Source organism: Bidens hawaiensis, unplaced genomic scaffold (genome assembly GCF_021521415.1).
Source record: "Bidens hawaiensis isolate Kalapana, Puna unplaced genomic scaffold, B.hawaiensis_p1.1 tig00017340_1, whole genome shotgun sequence".
In the NCBI taxonomy this organism is placed as follows: Eukaryota; Viridiplantae; Streptophyta; class Magnoliopsida; order Asterales; family Asteraceae; genus Bidens; species Bidens hawaiensis.
Window position 1 is genome coordinate 366,026 of NW_027492621.1, and position 21,232 is coordinate 387,257.

A 21,232-nucleotide genomic window follows, 5' to 3' on the forward strand; every position below is an offset into this window, starting at 1 on the left:
AATCTTGTTTGATATGTGACAATTATATGAATAATGCTTGCATTTATTATATTGAGTTCTTTTTTAAAGTCGCGATTTAAAATATTAATAATCGTTCTCAAAACATGAAAATTCGTAGAGAACAATTATAATATGCAAGATCGTTTTTTATTAAAAATAATTTTGTATTTTATTTATTGTTGACATTGAACTTTTGTTATGATAGTGATATTGTATTTTATTTATCCGACCTGACCTAATCGGGACCGAAAACTTTGACACCGGAAAAAATTCTGGCACAAAAAATCCGAAACCTATAGGAAAAATTTCCCGATTCGTCAAAAATTTGCATGTTACTTGTCTTACTTCAATATTTGGTGTCCACACACACGTACATAGTCATCATAAAAAATAATGAAAAAGAAAGTGTAGACACGTCAGTTTGGGGCTCAAAATGATGGGTTTTCAAAAAACTGTGAGAGAAAATGAATTCAAATTTGTAACAAAAAACTGGTGATTCTGTCAAGTTTAAAATATGATTCTGTCAAGTTTAATAATAATAATAATAATAATGATAATAAAAAGATTCAATAAATATGATTTTTCATGTTAAGTTTAAAATATCTATATTCGATATATTCACATCCAATCTCATAGGGTAGCATTTACACATGGCCTGTAGCAACTTTATTGTACACATAAATAATAGTAGCATCTGCTTTCTATAATTTTATACTATTTTAATATTCTTTTCCAAGTTAATTATTACATATTTAGAAGTATATTGTCATATTACTTTTTGCATATATAGAAGATTAGACACTGCTACAAAACCAAAACAATCACAAATTTAACAACCAGCTAACACAACTAACAGGCATAAAATTAATGAAAAAACATTAATGAGTCGAGAAAAAGGTATTAGTTTGCGACATACTTGCGACCGTTGTATTAGTGAGAAAGATGATCATGTATCATAAATATAAAATTGTAAACAACTTGATAAAATAAAACCATATTAATTAGGACACAAGTTTATTAAAAGTTAACTTTCACTTCTATAATTTTTAAAAGTTAAAACTTAAACCGACTTCTAAAATTAATGAAAAGAATCGTTATCCATTTTCTATAAAGAGAAAGTACTCTACCCTCAAATGAGCATATATAGGCTATTTAATAATTTTATAGACATATTTTTCATATAAATGCTGTTATAACTAAAGAATTAAATATATGACTGTATGTGATCCTAACTTTCATTATTTTGTCGTTGGAGCATATATTAATATAGTTAAGAGCGGGGACGGTCTCATTCACTTGGTTGGTCTGAGTAGTGGACCCGAGTATCCAGATATACAGGGAAACCGTCCCCCTCTTCTTGAGTAGCGTGTTGAATAGTAATTTGGCTGATACATGAACTTGGACTCAGCGGTGTGATTGCCGATGGTTTGGGTTGACTTAGGTATATAGTTTTGGATTATTTTGAGATGATAATACCCTGTTGTTGATTGAGTGAGTTACATAGAAGATTGAGATATTTATATTTATGAGAAACGAAAATGAAAAAATAACCATTTTGCCATTAGATAGGTAATTAATAGTCGCATATTTACTTTTGCTCGTGATTTTTTTTGTTCAACAATGATTTAATCTCATTTGATATGCTACATCATTTGGTGTATAAAACTATAAATTCAATACCTAGCTAATATTATTCACGTTCAAATAAAATATTCACTATTTGTGACTAAAAATGTACTTTCATTCTCTTTTATATTCACAGTTTCACGAATATATATTTTGTATGTTTACAGAAAGACAAATTTAAAAAAAATGATCAAGAAATTGCTTCCAATGAGTGACTCCAACTGAAGGACACTTTTGTCTTTTAACCTATTTTCTCAAATTATCCTTATATCTTTTGAAAATATTATGGTCCTCAAGTAAACCCTAAACATATTTTGCTTGTAGAATGACAAAACTACCCTTTGTACTATTTAACACTCACTTCATGTTACCATCATCATATGCAACCTCGAATCCTATAATATCTTGATCACTTTGGTCGTGTACTTCACTTCCTCAAAGTCTCATTATCCCCTTAAAAGTTTGTATTTAATTTCTTTCACATATTTCAATTAGACATATTTATACACCATCAAATCATATATCAAATTCAATATTTGCATGTTGATCATGTAGAAAAAAAAAATATGGAGTCAAACCAACATGCACAAAACAAGTCATCACCGGTTTTCCAACAAGTTCAAAGAGACATCCGAGGTTCACTTGAAGTATTCAATCCATCAACCTATGACACCGCGCTCCGGTCACAACCCACGTGGCGAACCTGGGCGGAGTCGCCACAAAACAGCCCCGAACCACCACGGTCAACGGAGGTCAATGTTAGCCTAGCAACTTCTCATTCCGGGAGACTTCCAACTGATGAAATCAAGTCATGGATGGCTTTGAAAGATCCTAATCCGTATGATGCTCCGCCAGTGACGATGCCGCCCCAGTCGCCTTTGTTTGGTCAGAGTTCAAAGGCGACTGGGGTGGCCCCACTGTCGCCTGGTGGAATAGTGGGCGTGGCAGAGCAACGGGCGGCTGAGTGGGGGTTGGTTTTGAAAACGGATTCCGAGACGGGTAAACCGCAAGGGGTTAAAGTTAGAACCTCTGGCGAGGATCCGAATGCTAAACCGGGTGCTAATCGAAGGGATTCGGGTAACTCGGCTAAGAGTTCGAGTGATATTTCTGATGAAGGATTAGGTATGCGCTATTAAAATTTTAAAATTATCAAATTAAAGGCTCTGCTAAACGTACCACCACCTAATGTTGTACGTTTAACTTTAACCAACCCTTAATTAATTAAGGATTGCTATTGATCAAAAGATTTTTCATGTCTTACAAGTTATTGCAAGTACAAAATAATTTTGAGATTTATTTTTTGTAATAAAATGATTAATTTTGAAATAAAGTGATTATTAATTTTAATCAAATTTGAATTAGAATGAGATTATTTGATATATTTGAGTGAAAACAAAGATGTGGGTAAAGAAAAAGGATTCCTAAGGGTTTCTGAGGACTTGAAGGATGCATTATCAACATTTCAACAAACATTCGTGGTTTCGGATGCCACAAGACCGGATTATCCAATATTGTACGCGAGTGCGGGGTTCTTCAAGATGACGGGTTATACTTCTAAAGAAGTAATCGGTCGAAATTGGTAAGTGGTAGCACTTCTCAACTTTTGTAATTCAGTTTATGGTTCAAGATTTAGAGTTTAGGGTTTAAAGATTATCCTGTAAGCGTCTTGGTCCAATATTTAAGCTCGGTTAACTTCCCGGGTTGCAGCCGGTTCTTACAAGGCGCGGACACAGACCCGGAAGATGTGGCTAAAATTAGGGAAGCTTTGCAAAAGGGTGCAACATATTGAGGCAGGCTCCTCAATTACAAGAAAGATGGGTCCCCATTTTGGAACCTACTCACAGTTTCTCCCATCAAAGATGAATCCGGCAACATCCTTAAATTCATCGGGTATGTTTCTTTTATTTGATTGTTTAAGGTTGAAAATCTTCATCAAAAGAGTCAAATTTTATAAAAGGTTTTTGTCCATCCACTACGGACGACTTTGTCGAAAATCAATCAGTGATACTCATTTATACGTAGTTATAATATATATAAACCAAGTTAGTTGTATTGATTGAGTAAAGTCCGTTATTTTTTATTGTTATTGGGATAGGTGAATTCGTATACATCCATATATCCCTGCAGGAGTCTAACGTTATAATTTTTCATTAGGTTCGAGCAAGAACAAAAAGAACTAACCAAATCGATATAAAATATATGTTATCTAGACTCTGGCCCACATATTTGATATATGTATGGTTTTGATTAACTACATTATAAATTTACTAGATCTTTTTTGTCGATTTAAAACTTAGGGCAAAAGGTTGGATTCCTACAAATAAATACTTTTTGGGTCGTCTTAGGATTTGCGTTTATTCTCACAATTTTTAGAGACATTTTATAAACATGTTGGCCTAAAGATTGAATCGAATATTTCTTAAAATAAAATAACTATTTTACCTTTCTCGACTATAAAGATTTTTTTGGTCCTTGGTTATGACCTCTTTTTGACGTGTACACCTCTAGGGACGGCTTTTTTAGAGGATATATGTGGTATCGATACCTTATATAGGTCATTTAATTTGATCATTTTAGATCTGAATACCATACACATTGTTTATCATCGGGTATATGATTGTGACACATGAATACAACGTTTATAATTGTGACTGATGCCCGACACCTCATATTCAACGTTGATCCAAAGAAATTCTTTAACTTAGCTCTAGAGTCATGTCCTATCAAGTCCATCCCACCATAAATCAACATCATTTTGTCGTCTAAAAGATTTATATCCAAAATACACTAATCAACATGCCCCGCTAGCGTTATCCATTTGACAACTAGCGTGAGGTGACTGACACGACGTGCTATCCGATACCAGATCCGCCCGTACTCATAATTTTATCGAGTTCTTTTATATAATTCATTTTTATTTTGTTTTATTAGGTAAGGGGGTGTGGGAGGGACATGGTGGTCCTATCTTTTATGGACCATTTGAACCACATTTGTGAGTGATGTTACAAGTGATTGGTATTGATGGCTGCATGGGCCAATTCTTTGGGTCTAGTCTTTGTTTCCCATGTGGTTCTATTTGGTGCAACTACTTTTTGTTTGAACTTTACAATAATGTTTTTTGACTATTTTGTATTATCCTATTTACTGTTTCATTCAACATAAAATGTCAAAAATATACTATTCCATTCACGTGATTGTCACGTGCGAGTTGATGTGATGATCAATAACTCCAATAATCTAGATTTGACTTGCAAATAATGATTACAATGGGACTTTTGTATAGAAAAGCATATTATTACAACAAGAAACTTTATTTTTTAACTGTGTCAGCTTTAGTGACACTAATGTCTCTTCCAAAGAGTCGTAGCAAGTTTGATCATAGAACAGTTTGTTCTCTCCCATTTAATGGCACACACTTGAATTGTTGAATTTGAACTTGCACCCCAGGAGAAAAAACCTTATGACAAAACATGCAATTGCATTACCACAAGAAACTAACATGGAAAAAAAGCAACCTACTTTTGCGATATAAAAATCGTTGCAAATTGTTTAAAAAACTGTCGCAACCGACAAACAATTGCGACAGTTCGTCCGTGTTTTGCTCTTTTTTAGTGTTGTGATATGAAATAAAATGTATGAAACTATATAAAGGGCATTTTTCTAGGCCAGTAACTATCACAAACTATTAGCGACAAGGGTATTTGCCTTTTTCAGTAACTGCGGGCCTGCAGTAAACTGTTGCAACGGTTATGTCTGCTGTAACTGTTTTGCGACGAATTTGTTTGCTGAAAAGTGAAAACTGTCTATTGCGACAGCTTGTCAGTTGCTTTTGCAAACTATTTTGCGACGGCTTTGTTCGTTGAAAACAGTTTTGCGACGATTTTGTTCATCAGAAACTGTTTGTGACGATACCGTCTGTTGCAAGCTGTCTATAGCGACAGCCTGTCCTTTGCTTTTGCCCTTTTTAAGGTAAACAAATAAATGTAAAATGAAATTGCTCTCATAAAAACTTAATTATACATTTGATCTTGTTATTGAATAGCCCATCTAGTTATGTTCCATTACTTTTTGTGTTCTATATGTAGAATGCTGGTGGAGGTGAGCAAGCACACGGAAGGAACAAAAGAAAAAATGCTACGCCCTAACGGGTTGCCCGAATCCTTGATTCGATACGATGGTTCATCTTTTTATCTTTTGGCTAAAATATATTGGGAAAAAAGTGTATATGTGTTAGATATGCGGCCAGTCGCTAATAAAAACAGGCGTTTGGTTGCCCCGTAAACAAGTGCTTTGTAATTTAGTATATTTGTTTGATGAGATTTGATGGAAATCTTGCAGCCAGGCAAAAAGACATGGCGACTAGTTCGGTAGTCGAGTTAGTGGAGGCGGTGAAACGACCTAGATCGTTTAGCGACCAAGACAAATCTGACGGCTTAAGTTTAGGCCGTAGAAAATCAGCAGAAACTATGCTTCCTCGGCCACCACCACCTAATAGACGAAACTCACACACCGGTGTCAGAACCATCACAATGATGCAGCCGATAGCCGAGCTACAAGAAAAGAAGCCGAATAAAACAAAACGACTTTCTTTTATCGGGTACTTACAACTATCTTGAATTTGAATAGTGAAAGTAGACTTACATAGGGGTGTTTGTTATTCGGTTTGAGTACAAACAAACAGAAAACCGAAGCTGATCGAAACCAAAAAAAGGCAAACATAATTAATTCTTGTACAATACTAAATTAATTAAATTAGTTACTTAGAAAAAAAAAGTTATACCAAGTTAGCTTATCCTTATGTAGTAAAAATTAAACTAGTTACTTAACAAAAAATATTATCTCAAATTAACTTATCCTTATATATTACAAGCTGGCTAGTGAATATTATAAGTAAAGAAGTAATTTTATTCTTTAGCTAAAAAAGAAATTCAGTTGAAATCACTTTATTTGTTTTTTTACACAAATCTGAACCAAATTCTTATTCGGTTTAGCTACACAAGCTTATTCGGTTCGGTTTTTGTTACTACCAAATAAAATTCAAAACCGAACTAAAAATTGGACAAATGAAACCTGATGTTTACATGGTTTTGAAATAGGATTAAGAAGAAAAACCGAAAAAGTAGTGAAGAATTTGATGATGGATTCGATGGAGATGTTAACATTCAGGATACTGATGGTGAGGGTGACGACGAGGATGATTTTGAGGATAAAAAGGATTATTCGAGGCCAGAAAGTTTAGACGACAAAGTACGAAAGAAGGAAATGAGGAAGGGTATTGATTTAGCGACAACGCTTGAACGTATTGAGAAAAACTTTGTCATTACTGATCCACGACTTCCCGATAATCCCATTGTAAGTCTTGCACCATTACTATTAGAAGAGAATCATCAATGTTAATGTCATTGCTAAATAGACAAAAAAAAGTTCAATGTTGATGATGCTAGCAATGGAAGTTAGTACCGTCACAAGTCACAAATCGCTAGCAAAAAAGCCACATTTAATTAGCGACAGAAAGTTCTATAGCTAATCTAACAACAGTTGTTTGTCCCAAAGTTAGCGACGACAATTTTGATAAAATCGTTTTGGGTAGACTTATTGACGGTTTGGCTGTCACAAACAGCTTTGTATACAATTTACTGTACTTAAGAATATAAATTTTCTGACATTTAACGATCTTGATCCCTAGATTTTTGCATCCGATAGCTTCTTAGAGTTGACGGAGTATAGTCGTGAAGAGATCCTGGGAAGAAATTGCAGGTACAATGAATTTGTAAATTGTTTTTAATAAATTTCATTTACTGTTGTATGATCTAATCTAACTAATACAGTTGTACTTTGAAACAATGCAAAACACTTTTAGTGACTAAATAGCGACAAAATAGATAAAGTGACCGAAATAAAACAATTTTGCAAGTACATTACTATTTGTGCATTTAACCCTTCAGTTATATTTACTAAAGGTTTCTTCAAGGGCCTGAAACTGATCCGTCAACCGTGAAGAAAATCAGAGAAGCAATCGATAACCAAACAGAGGTTACCGTACAACTCATCAATTATACGAAAACCGGTATATAAACTAAGACATACGCATACAACGTTTTTCTTTGAATTTTTGCTGCTAAATCTATTTTGCGACAATTAATCAGGCAAAAAGTTTTGGAACCTGTTTCATCTGCAACCTATGCGTGATCAAAAGGTACGATCCAAGAGAAATGCGCAAAATTTATATCATTAAATTACGTGAAGTTCGCACAACAGTAACCAAAGTTTCAACTAAAGTTACTAGAACCTTTTTGTTACTTTGAGCTTACTCTTTAATTAGATGTCTTAATGTTGTGATTCTTTATAAATGTTACAGTTTTTAAAATAACCTAAGTGGAACATATATTAATCCGAGTTACTATAACTATTACTGACTTAAATTAGGAGGTATCAGTAAGAAAAAAGTTCATTAAATAATAACCCGATGTCATAATTACAAAAATTCAAGTTAAATTGCGAAAAAACACATCATTAAATAATAACCAAGATTTATATATGTTTCATTTAGGTCAGTATATTTAAAGAAAAACTTTTTAACATTTATTAAAGAAAATTTTATATGACTGTAACACCTTATTAAAGTTGATTGACTTTAGAGGAAAAAAATACTTTAGAGAAACTTTGTTACTATAAGGTTAAATTTCCTTGATTTTAAACGCGCCCCAAGATAGACATATATAACGGGGCATGCACATTGTTGTGTAGGGAGAAGTACAATACTTCATTGGGGTACAATTAGATGGAAGTCAGCATGTTGAGCCATTAAACAATTGTATCCCTGAAACTACTGCTAAAGATGGTGCAATTCTGGTAATTATAATTTTCAAGCCTATACTTATTTTGTATCCATAGACACACGCTAATAAAGTATCGCGTTTTGTCCATTTTAGGTGAAAGAGACCGCTGAAAACATCGATGAAGCTGTACGAGAACTTCCAGATGCTAATATGGTAACAAGAAATGCACATTTTCAATTTATTCGCGTGTAAAAACATATAATTGATGTGAGTTTTATTATATTATACAGTCCCCGAATGATCTATGGGCGAAACATTCGAATAGGGTTCGCCCAAAGCCTCATAGAAGGGAGACATCAGCATGGAAGGCCATTTTAAAGGTAGCATAATTTTAGAATGTGTAGGACTTTTATAATTACATGTTCATTTGATAAATAGAATAAAAAAGAGTTGCGGTTTTTATAGGTCATTGAGAGCGGAGAAGAGTTGGGATTGAAGCATTTTAGGCCGGTAAAGCCTCTAGGGTCTGGTGATACGGGTAATGTTCATTTGGTCGAGTTATGTGGAACAGGGGAATTTTTCGCGATGAAAGCAATGGACAAAAGTGTCATGATAAACCGAAACAAGGTAAGAACGTAGAATTTGTTCTTTTTGGTCGCAAAAAACAACTTTGTGACATAAGCGTCGTCATAAATTAAATAGGTGCATAGAGCATGTGCGGAAAGAGAGATCCTGGATGTCTTGGACCATCCTTTTCTTCCAGCATTATACGCTTCATTTCAGGTTATTGCGACAGTTTTCGTAGTTTCATCTTTCATAGGTTAAAAACATTGTCAAGATTACATTTTTCGAAGAATTCTTTAGCTTATAGAAATCTCATAAATTCGTAACAAATGGGAATCTTTGCAGACACCAACTCATGTTTGTTTGATCACTGATTACTGTCCCGGTGGAGAACTTTTTATGCTTCTAGACAGGCAACCGATGAAGGTCTTGAAGGAAGATGCCGTGAGGTAGAAAAATTGAATTTGAGCTTGGCTTCATGATTGATCACTAGACACTATATCAAACTTTTGAAGCTACACTAAAGAAAATAATCTTCAACTGTGACTAAAATTGTTGTGATTAAAGGCGGAAAAATGGTAGTCACTAATAGCTACTAAATCCCTGTCAGCAGAGTTGTCCTCGAGAATCGTTAACAAATTTTGGGCCAAAGACAAGAAAAGTTTTGAGCCTTTAGTAAAAAAAAAACATTTATTGGGCTTAAACAATTATATATTTAAATGGGCTTATTTGTTATTATTTGGGCTGTGCAAACAATTTTTTTTAACATAAATGAGCGTTAAATAAGTTGAGTAATTGGGTTTAACAATTAACAATACATATTTTTCTAATATATATATAAACATATATTTTTTTTAAAATTTAGGCCTACCGAAGTGATCGGGCTGGGGGCCTTTGACCACCCAGCCCTCCTTCAAAGACGGCCTTGCCAGCCAAAATAGTGACCAAATACAAAAGGTTGTCACTAATTAGTAAAATACTCACAGTCACTAAAACTTTAGTCGCTAACGGAGATTTTGAGTGTCGTGCGATTAACTAAAACCAAAATAACTTGCGTGTTTTTCTTTACTTCAGGTTCTATGCTGCGGAGGTACTTGTGGCGTTAGAATACCTTCATTGTCAAGGTCGACCATAGTTTATTATCATTTGCATATGAAATGAAACATGAATTGTCATTTTAGTGACCAAACTGACCATGTACCAATAATTGGCGATGCAGGTATTATATACAGGGATTTAAAGCCAGAAAATGTATTGGTACAAAGCAACGGACATATAGCGTTGACAGATTTTGATCTTTCTTGCTTGACATCTTGCAACCCTCAGGTATTGCTATTTGCTACTCCCTCTTTGGTTTTAATTTCTAACGTAATTATTCGGTTTGAAAATGATTAGACAGAAAACCGAAACTGAATTGGTAATCAGTTTTTGGTTCTGTTTGGTTCTTTATTTCGCTTGAAAAATCTTCTAACCAAATAAATTGAAACAAATAAACTGAAAACCGGACATTAGACATTAGCAACCGAATTAGGACGTACTAAACTAGCGACAGAATTAGCGACACCATATAGTCGCAAATTAGTGACTAATTAAATAGCACTCCGTCACTAATGCTCAGTTTTTAAGTAGTGAAATTACATTCTCTCAACAAAATAAGATACACAAAATTATTATGATTATAATTTCTTGAATCAAGAATAAAAATTTATTGATTCAGGAAATATTGACTTTGCTACTAGAAACTGAAAAGAGTCATTAGTACTAATCTAGAATTCTAGATTATGTTCTATTAATTTAGTATAGAATTAATTTTTTTTTATCTTATTTTCTTTGCTTCAGCTTTTAATTCCTGAAGTAAGTGACAAGAAGAAGAAAAAGAAAAAGCATAAAAAGGGTCAACAACCTCCCATTTTCATGGCCGAACCGGTTCGGGCATCAAATTCATTCGTGGGAACCGAAGAGTATATCGCACCGGTTCGTATGGTTACCGTTCGCATAACTTTCGTGTTAAATTTATAATAATTTTAAGATGTTTTCTTAACTTTTCAGGAGATTATAAGTGGTGTTGGACATTCTAGTGCAGTAGATTGGTGGGCTTTTGGTATATTTCTACTTCTGTATATATTTTTTGGTTAGATTTGTTTAGTTTTATAAAACTTGCAAGATTTTGGTTGTGGTTTTAGGTATTCTTCTATACGAAATGTTTTATGGGTACACGCCGTTTAGAGGGAAGACGAGGCAAAGAACGTTTGCTAACGTTCTTCATAAGGATCTCAAGTTTCCGGGTAGCATATCGGTATGTCTTTTTTTTTATACGTGCGTTTTTAGAGGTGACAATTTTGACCCATTTAAGTGTATTTGTTTATATGGATAGTTAAACTTTCTCGTAAATTGTTCTATCAAAATATTACCTTGTTATTTGTAATACGGTAGTTTTTTAGTGATATTTAACTATTGAGGGTGCGTTTGGCTAGTGAAAATTTTTTAAAAAGAACTGAAATTTGTCAAATAATTTTTTTTTACATTAAAAGGATTTGGAATATATCGAAGAAATTTAAGTGAATCTGTTAACCAAGTACGTTAAGAATGAAATTTTGATTCCAGTTTTAACAAAGTAACACATTGAGCGCAAACACACCCTAGACAAAAGAAAGAGAAAGAAAGCGTGACACCTCATTTAAATCGCATATGATCATTCATCCATACACGAGATAACGAGTAATAAGCAATGTTCGACCTCAAATACCACTAGAGCGCATTTTAGTGCATTAGCTACTGATAATATAAATATAAGACCTTCACAGTTAAGTGTATAATAAGATTACTTTCAGGATAGGCGACCTCCTAGGACGTGTCTTCGTAGACAACAACATAAAACAAAATTATTGTGAGCTTGTCACTAATAAAACAAATAATCTTGATTGGTATGAGAGGTCGGATGCTAAAAAAGTATTTTCATATAAACGGTTCTTTGGATGTAATGCAGGTATGCCTTCCAGCCAAACAGTTGATCTATAGATTGTTGCATAGAGATCCAAAGAACCGCTTGGGTTCACGAGAAGGTGCGAGTGAAATTAAGCGACACCAGTTCTTTCGTGGTGTCAATTGGGCTTTAGTTCGATGCCAGGTAAGCTTTTAAATGACATAGATTCCCAATACGCGTTTAAAAAACGAGTTAATTTAGATGTAACATACATTTTATTTGTATGATTTTAGACCCCTCCTAAGCTGGATACTCCTGTGTTTGGAGTGGATGAAGATGGAAAAGTCAAAGAGGTTGACCTTGGACTTGAAGACTTGGTGAATAATGTTTTCTGAGATTTGTGGAAGCATTTTGTGTGTATTAACCTTTGCTTAATTTTATTACTTGATTTCACTCAAACAAAGGTTCAAATTGTGAATTTTATATTCTTGGTATGTTTAGTTTGTAATTCATAGCTTAAATAAATAAATGTAAAATATACATGTAATCTTTTGTATTCTTCCTCTTTTTTTTTTTTTTAGTTTAATACATTTCAGATTATCATTATTTAAATGGTAAACTAAAGAGATCACTTCTTACAAGTTACAAACAAATGGCCATGGCCCTAAATCGCACATACGAATCTCTTTGTCCATAAATCTCACATCAGTGGGACATTTGTTCAAGGATGTTGTGGTTAGTTGGCAAAAATCACCATACAATGTTTTTTGATTGTGGTATGAACCATTAATCACCCTTTAATGATGAAAGTAAAATTTGAACTTATTTTTTCAATATATTCATAATAGTTTTAACTACAACTAAATACAATATAACGAAGATTCATAAAATGCTTAGGTATTTTACAACCAACACACCGTAGGTGAGTATAGGTATTTGAACTACATAATACATGAGAAAAAAATGCATAACAAAAATATATTAAAAAAAAAAGCCTTGGAGATATTATGTGATTGCAAAATAAAAACATAACATCCACAACAAAATTATACACAAAGAGAATACATAAGAAACCTTTTTCATATAAATGGGAAGATGCGGTTGATAAGTGGTACCAAAGGGAAATTGAAGATTTGGACCGTACTTACGGTCCCAAGTTCGAATTTGATTCTAATAAGGTTTTACGCAATGGGCTTTTGAGCGACGGGTTTCCCATAACAGAAGATGGTGCACCTTGGCTACCCAGTGCTATCTGCAATCACGAACGTATGATATCGCTTTTACCATTGGACTATACTCGATAGATAGCTGGACTTTATTCATTGTTATTTAAAAAAGAATACATGTTTGACTTGGGGTATTCTTTCTAAAAAAATTGTGAAATTGGTAATCGCCGGTAGCCGTCATTGTCAAGAGCGACATCTATTTTTGTTTCTTTTTTATCTCTTATTCAACATTTAACTTTCAAACCTGGTCTTCTTTGCTTGTCGATGTAAGTTTTAATCAAAATCATTGTATTCAGAGCAAGGTATTCTTCGATCTCACAAAAAAAAAATATATATACTTTATTTGGTTATCGAACTTAAGCTCAAATCTTGTGTAAAAAGATTGTTTAGCATTATGCATGTATTCTAAGTTTTAACTTTTCTTTGAACTATGAAGTCAATCAACCGAAGTTGCACCACCACAATGAAGGGGTATACGCTGTCACGTCTCCATAGGAGAAACTCGTACATCAATGCATTAATCACCATCTAGTCACCTAGTTTTAAAGTAAGCCCGCATTATAGTAAAACCCAACGGCGTCATGATTGAACCTAAGACCCCAAAAGCCTCAAGCTCAACCCTTCATTTTCCATACCGATAGACTAAAGGGTCAACTACTTTTTAAGTGTTAATACTTAGATTATGCGTATTCAAAACTAGACAACCTAAGATATTTTACGTCATGTGACATCCAGTCAATATTTCAAAGTTTTGTAAAATCAAGTGTAACGGGAAAATGCACACAACTCTTCTACAATAATTATTATCCTCCCATCCCCTCTCTCCCTCTCACACACAAAACTAGGGGTGTTCATCGAATCCGAATAATTTGTTTTTTTTCTAGTATTCGTATTTGTATTCGAATAAAAGCTGAACTATTCGATTCGAATTCGTATTCATATTATATACCATATTCGAAATTCGATTTAATTCGTATTTGAAACTCGAATTGGAATAGAATATGGCCCGATTTTGAATAAATTCAATTTAATTCAAGTTCACCTATGTTGAAAATTTCAAAAACCAAAATCATAATTGTAAATCACACAAATATTAGTTTAAAGTTGCTACAATACTATGCGAATAGTAAGTTCAAAATTAAAATACAAATAGTATGTGATAAAAAATAATAATATGTATATGTATTTATGGATTCGGCCAAAACAAAAAATTATATATGTATATGTATATATAAATTATATATATGTATATATATACATATGTATTATTTTGAATTCGAATTTCGAATCGAATCGAATAATAAATCATAAATTAGTATTCGATTACTATACTCGAATACGAATCGAATTCGAATTTTTTAAAAACAAATTCGAATCTTAATAATCGAATTTGAATCAAATTATGAACACCCCTATACAAAACGCCGATCTCCACACATGGTGTACACAATAAAAGGCCACCCAAAATATTAGAAGGGGGGTTTCAACCATGATCTGATGTTACCTTTTCTATTTCCAATAATATATAGAGAACATGTAAATAGAAAACCATACACATGGCTTCATATCTTACGTTACCTTTTTAGGGGGTGTTTGGTACAGAGAATGGAAATGGAGAGAAAATAAAAATGGAAATGGAATTGTAGAGAAAGAGAATTGGTGTGGAGAATGAGAATCGTTTCTCTTGTTTGGTACACGAGAAAATAAACAGAGAACTCTACCATACCCAACCCCACCTCCACCCAACCTGACACCACTCACCACCGCAGCCCCACCACCACAGCACCACCACCACAGCCCCACCACCACCACCAGCCCCACCACCACAGCCCTTTCTTCAACCACAGCCCACCACCACCGGCTGCCGCCACCAAACCCCCTTCTTCAACCACAGTACACAAGAAATTAAAAAGATTCAAATTTTTGGAACATAAGATATAGAAAAAGGAGGCTCAGATCTGTCATCACTGCCTCTTTGGAGATTTTGTGGTGGTGGTTGTGGTGGCGATGATGATGATGATAATCAGAAGCCACCTGCAACCACCGCCGATTTCCACCACCACTGTCACCCACCTGCGACCACAATCACCCGACCATCTGAAAACCCTAACCTACCACGAACCACCACTTGAAACCCTAATCTCCGTTCACCCGTACCACCTGCAACCTACAACCGGTTACCATCTCTGTGTTCACCACTGCGAACGGCGGAGACGGGGTGGTGGTTGCAGACTTGGAGACGAGGTGGTGGCCGGAGACGAGGTGGTGACATGCTATGAGGAGGCTGCTGAGAAATGGATTTCTCTTTGTTTTAAAGAGAAATGAAATTCTCTAGTTTTAGAGAAATAGAAAGAGAAATAGAAATGAAAAGTGAAAAACAAACAAAAGAAATATTTCTAATTCAATTTCTCCCCAATCAAATCCCTCTACAAAAGAAATAGTGTTTTTCAGTTTCTTCTCTACACAAACACATACAAAAGATCCACACACGCCACATTTTCAGTAAACCACAGTCTTCCCACCTTCAAACAGCTTCCACTCCATTAATGGCATCCTCCGATAATAATAATAACATTAATAACCACACCCACTCCAAATCCAAACACCAAGCAGTCTCCACCATGCTCAAGCACGGCTTCATCTCCGACTACTTCCTCTCTCCACCACTCCCCCAATCACCCTCTTCCCCATCCGACCCGACCCGACCCAGCCCCACCCTCTTCGAAATGATGTCCGAAGAGCAATCTCTCTCATCCAAACCGACCCAGATGGTCCAATCGACCCAACCCCAGATCGAAAAACGGGTCGAGAAGATACTATCCACGGCTCCGTTTCAAAACCCTAGGAATTGGGGGTTAGGGTTTGGCGACGTGAAGCTTACGATTGCTTCTCGAGATGGGTTCAGTGTGTCGATGGATGTGCACCGGGAGGTGTTAATTGGGCGGAGTCAGTTCTTTAAGGAGAAATTGGGACGGAGATCTGGGGCCCATCACTCGGTTGAGATATGTGAGTGTGATGACGTGGAGGTGTATCTGGAAACACTGGTGTTGATGTATTGTGATGAGCCGGTTAAGAAGATGGTGGGTGAAGGTGTGGTTAAGATATTGGGGTTGTTAAAGGTATGTGCTTGTTTCTTGATTTTGATATTATTATTATTATTATTATTACTGTTCAATTTGATGTGGGATTGTATAATTTAGGTGTAGAATTGCACAGTTCGTGCTGATTTAGGTTCCGAAAATGGTCTGTTTTGGCCCGAGAAGATAACTAGGTTGTTTAGTTTTGATCATGTTTGTAGTTGTGTGAACCAGTGTTGTAAAAATCGATTCTTGGTGGCGAATACTCGCTAATCGCTGGGCTGCTGGTGCGATTTCAACTAGCCGGCCTCTAAAATTGTGATCGCTTAAAGGCTGTCAAAATTGGTCAAACTGCAGCCAATTTCGGTCAAAATTGGTCAAAACCGCTCAAAATCTTTAAATTATTTTAAAATCTCTACTTATTAATCTAACTCGATTAATAAGTTTGGAAAATTTTGTATAAAGTTTGAAAATTTACGTATAAAATTCCAATCCGATTGATACTGATTAATCACTAGTTGAGATTTGATTGGAAAGTTGGGGTTTTTATTGAAATTGGTGTAGAATTGTATAATTTAGGTGTAGAATTTTACACAATTCGTGCTGATGTAGGTTCCGAAAATGGTTTGTTTTGACCTGAGAAGTTAACCAGGTTGTTTAGTTTTGATCATGTTTGTAGGCGTGTGAATCAGTATTGTAAAAATTGCTAATCGCTGGGCTGACGATGCGATTCCAACCAATCAGCCTCTGAAATCGTAATCGGTCAAAGGCTGTCAAAGTTGGTCAAACTTCAGTCAATATCGGTCAAATTTCGGTCCATATCAGTCAAAATTGGTCAAAACCGGTCAACATCTTTAATTTATTTGAAAATGAAACTCGCTTACTAATCTAATTCGATTAATAAGTTTGAAAAATTATGTATAAAGTTTGAAAATTGCATATAAAATTCCAAGCCGATTAGTCCCGATTGATCGCTAGTCGGTACTCCACTGCCCGTCTAGTTCCTAGCGAGTTTTATAACACTGGTGTGAATTGTGATGGATTAGATAAGTTTGAAAAATTATATATAAAGTTTGAAACTTTACGTATAACGCTCCTGTCCGATTAATCGCTTGTCGGTACCCCACTGTCCGTCTAGCGCCTAACAGGTTTATAACACTGGTGTGAATTGTGATGAATTAGATATGCTAATATGGTAAATTAACATGTTTAGATAAAAATTTTGAGAAATTTGGATTCAGGTTACGTCGATGTGAAATGACTGTTTTACCCTGTTTAGCAATCTCTTATTCTCTTTATATATACATATGTGATGCATTGAAATTAGTTTTCATGATAGAGATATTATTTGTTGAAATTGATGTAGAATTATATAATTTAGGTGCAGAGTTACACAATTCATGCTAACTTAGATTCCAAACATGATCTATTTTGACCCCAAAAGTCAACCAGTTGCTTAACATGTTGAGCAAAATTTTGAAGAGGTTGGGTTTGGGTTAGGTGATGTGAAATGACCCTTTTACCCTTATTATTAATCTATTATTATCTTTATAGGTATGTGATGCATTAAAATTTGATGATGGAATATCATCATGCCTAGAATATCTAGAAGCAGTCCCATGGTCAGAAGAAGAAGAAGAGAGAATAATATCAAATCTCAATGAACTTCATCTTTACAGCACTCATGAAGTCTTGCAAAGATTACCATTATACCCCTCAAAATCTTCAAAACTCGATGACATCTTCTCGAGGCTCGTCACGGGAGTCATACACGCAAAAGACGAAAAAGCCCGTAAAGAAATGAAAACCCTAGTTTCGCGATTACTCAAACAAGAGTCAGATCAAAATTATCCACAAAATCATATCTTGAAAGAAACGCTTTACACCATATGTCACAAGTGTCTTAATTCCCTTATTAATTGCTTATTTGAAGCAACGTCTAATGATGAAACCCGAGGAGTCATGAGTGAAATAGGTCGCGTGGCTGATAATCTCGAATGGGTTGTCGATATATTAATCGAAAAGCAAATAAGCGAAGAGTTTGTTCAAATATGGTCCGAGCAAAACGAGCTTGCGACACTTCATTCAAAAGTTCCAAAAATGTATAGACATAAAATAAGTCGTATTACCGCACAATTATGTATTGCGATCGGCCGAGGTAACATTTTATTACCAAAGGAGACTCGTGCGAGTTTGCTGTCGACGTGGTTGGACGCGTTATACGATGATTTTGGATGGATGAAGCGTGATTCAAGAACGGTGCACTGGGGAATGATTGAAGAGGGGTTGAGTGATATTATTCTTACATTACCGTTATTGCAACAAGAGGCGTTTTTGATGAGTTGGTTTAGTCGGTTTCTTGAAAAGGGAGATGATTGCCCGAATATACAACGGGCGTTTGAGATATGGTGGAGGCGGGCGTTTGTGAGGCAGCCGGTGGCGGAGCCGCAACTGCAGATAACCGTGTGCGATTACCCGAGTTGATTATGGTTAAGGGTTTTGTTAAGTTTTGTGCTGATTTTTGTAGGTGTTGAGAAATAATTTTGTATATATGATGAGTTTGTTTGTTGTTTTATACATGGTTTATGTAATTGTGTTAATTGTTTTCTTATATTTTAATTTTATTTTATTATTGTCCAACACCTATTGATAGAGGTGCAAAAGAAAACCGGTCCTGGACCTGACCCGACGGTTCCTATCGGATCCTGACCCTACTTGACCCACGTGTACGACCGGGTTTTGGGTTTATCCCAGGAACTGTACACGGAACTGAACAGGACCTGTCGGAACCGGTTCCACATATACCCAGTCAAAACCCGCCCAACCCTACCCAAAAACCGATAAAAAACTTGGAACGGTTCCTATTTGACCAGATTTTTGACTTAATTTTTTTTACCATACCGGAACCGGCCTGAAAATGCCCGGTTCCAATTGGTTTCTCGTACCTAATTGTGAAGTGTGAGGGTATGAAGGAAAATGGGTGATCAGCATCCACCCTGTATGTATTCGGGTGGTTTTGAATGGGTAGTTTTGAAAATGTAGATGAATGATTAGGTGGCATGCGATTTCCATTCGGGTTGTCGGCATACTCCCCTAGTAGCCTTACTAAAAGGATGAATTCAGAAAAGATTTTCGAGAAGAGAACCAGTAAAAAAATGGCTATATTGGTGGCGACTAACTGCTAGTTCAAAAACTGGATGCAAACCAGATTAAAAACCGAAACTCAAACTGGTTTTCTCCCAAACTGGATCTAACGGCTATATACACGAACTGCGTATTAAACCAATGAATCGGATCCAAACCGAATCTAATCGAGTCAATCCGGTTTAACTACCCGATTAGGTTCGATTCAAAATTAGATTCAGATCCTGAAGAAACACTAACCGGACCCCGGGCAGATTACGGGTAACCTGGGGGTTAGATAGATGTTTCCCACGAGGGGTTAGACCCGGTAAAGATGGTTCTTCTGATAACCTGCAAAACAGACACCGTGAGCTTGTCACTGAGAAGGGGGGGGGGTTCCTCCTTGTGACCACCCTCCGGCGTGAGAATCAGACTAGATTGCTCTTTAAATATAAATGTATATTAAGAGATTGCTAGAGCAGATATCAGGTATAATATGATGATAATATGATGAGATGAGATGATCATACCATTTGGGGTATTTATAGCCGAAGATAGGTTTCCAAGGAGGTGTGGCCGGCTGAATAGTGTTCCTGTTCCACCAACTGTGGCCTACGCACGTGCCCTGCTGGTAGTTGGTGGGTAGGCAGCGGCCGACAGTGACCAGGCCTGCTGTGTACTATTCCTTTTCCACCAACTGCCGGCTATGCACGTGGTATGACAGGAGTTGGTGAGTAGGCAACGGCTAATAGTGACATACAGTACAAGAGCATGCTGCTCGCCATACTGTTGTCAATAAGCTGTCGTATCTTTAGTCAGATCTTTTGCCCATACCTCGTCAGGTACAGTACAGAAGATCTTCCCGTATCGTACGGACTGGCTTAGTTGGGCGGGAGTATTCCCCCTCCCGCCTTTGTGCGGGATTGTTCCCGGCTTTGCTCATTCCTTCAGGTGACACTGAATGATTGAGAGCTAAGTGCCTTGTGCGTGTAGCCTTGCTGCGCGGGTGGCCTTCCCTGATGGCTTGTATCCGCAGCCGCGGGAACAGGCAGAGTCCTTCACCATTGGGAGGCATTTCCTGCGGGAACAGCTTGCGTACTGCGCGTAAGGACGTCACGTCTCTGAGCATGGTTGGTCCTGCGGATCCAGTTGGTTTCTGCGCAGACGTCCCTCTTCAAGGTGAGTCTTGCGGGTCCAACTGGGCTCTGCTGGGACCTACCTCTTCAAGTCCCCCCAGTCCAATGTTCTTCTCATGAATGTTTAATAAAGTGAGGTGAACTTTTGGACTTAAGCAAAGGTTTTGAAAAGGGGTTTAGTTTTAAGGTTTTCCATGGGGATTCTTCCCGCGGAAGTCCTTGTCACTTGCAGAAATTCCCGACTTTCCTGCTTGATCTTTGGGTATGATGCGGGTAGGTCTGTAACCTCCTCGCAAGTCAGGAGCGTTGAGTCTCACTTGTGTGGATTCTCCATGAGGTTTTGGTAGTTTTGAACATAGTGATCAATTATGTTAAAACCACCAATTCCATCCTGGAGCTTCAAACAATGTAGTTCTCGACGTTCCCGCTATGCGGGGATGTTATTTCCATTTCCACAAGCATTGCCCAGAAGATCCTTCTGGTTTCAATTCCCTGCGGAGCGCTAGGTATGTGAAGGGTTTTGTCTTGACACTGTACCCGCGCTCGTCTTACGGTTACTTTACTTCCAAGGTATTCCTGGCGTCCATTCCCTGCGGGTGCTAGGTATGTGAAGGGTTTTGCCTTAACACTGTACCCGCACCCGTCTTATAGTTACTTGGTTGCCGAGGTATTATTGGCTTCAATTCCCTGCAGGTGCTAAGTATGTGAAGGGTTTTGCCTTAACACTGTACCCGCACCCGTCTTATGGTTACTTGGTTGCTAAGGTATTCCTGGCGTC

General features: G+C 36.3%; 1 protein-coding gene and 1 pseudogene across 2 annotated transcripts; both read left to right on the forward strand.

Moving 5' to 3' along the window:
• The first annotated feature begins 2,030 nt into the window (after nt 1–2,030).
• LOC143553606 (phototropin-1-like) lies at nt 2,031–12,445 on the forward strand (annotated as a pseudogene). Its single transcript, XR_013138857.1, has 22 exons — nt 2,031–2,748; nt 3,025–3,205; nt 3,334–3,516; nt 5,712–5,803; nt 5,965–6,223; nt 6,723–6,978; nt 7,313–7,383; nt 7,587–7,693; nt 7,773–7,822; nt 8,374–8,478; nt 8,559–8,618; nt 8,696–8,785; nt 8,871–9,032; nt 9,108–9,188; nt 9,315–9,418; nt 10,044–10,093; nt 10,189–10,295; nt 10,809–10,943; nt 11,019–11,070; nt 11,153–11,265; nt 11,956–12,096; nt 12,186–12,445. The product of XR_013138857.1 is annotated as a phototropin-1-like (transcript).
• A 3,203-nt stretch (nt 12,446–15,648) lies between these two features.
• LOC143553571 (BTB/POZ domain-containing protein At5g60050-like) lies at nt 15,649–18,681 on the forward strand. The gene is made up of 2 exons (XM_077043547.1): nt 15,649–16,237; nt 17,750–18,681. Exons 1-2 carry the CDS (start codon nt 15,665–15,667, stop codon nt 18,677–18,679), a joined length of 1,503 nt encoding a protein of 500 aa, XP_076899662.1. The 5' UTR covers nt 15,649–15,664; the 3' UTR covers nt 18,680–18,681.
• Nucleotides 18,682–21,232: the final 2,551 nt, after the last annotated feature.

Coding starts and splice junctions, on each gene's coding strand:
- LOC143553571 (XM_077043547.1), top strand. CDS start 15,665: ATGGCATCCTCCGATAATAATAATAACATTAATAACCACACCCACTCC. Junction 16,238..17,749: donor AGATATTGGGGTTGTTAAAG/GTATGTGCTTGT, acceptor TTATCTTTATAG/GTATGTGATGCATTAAAATT.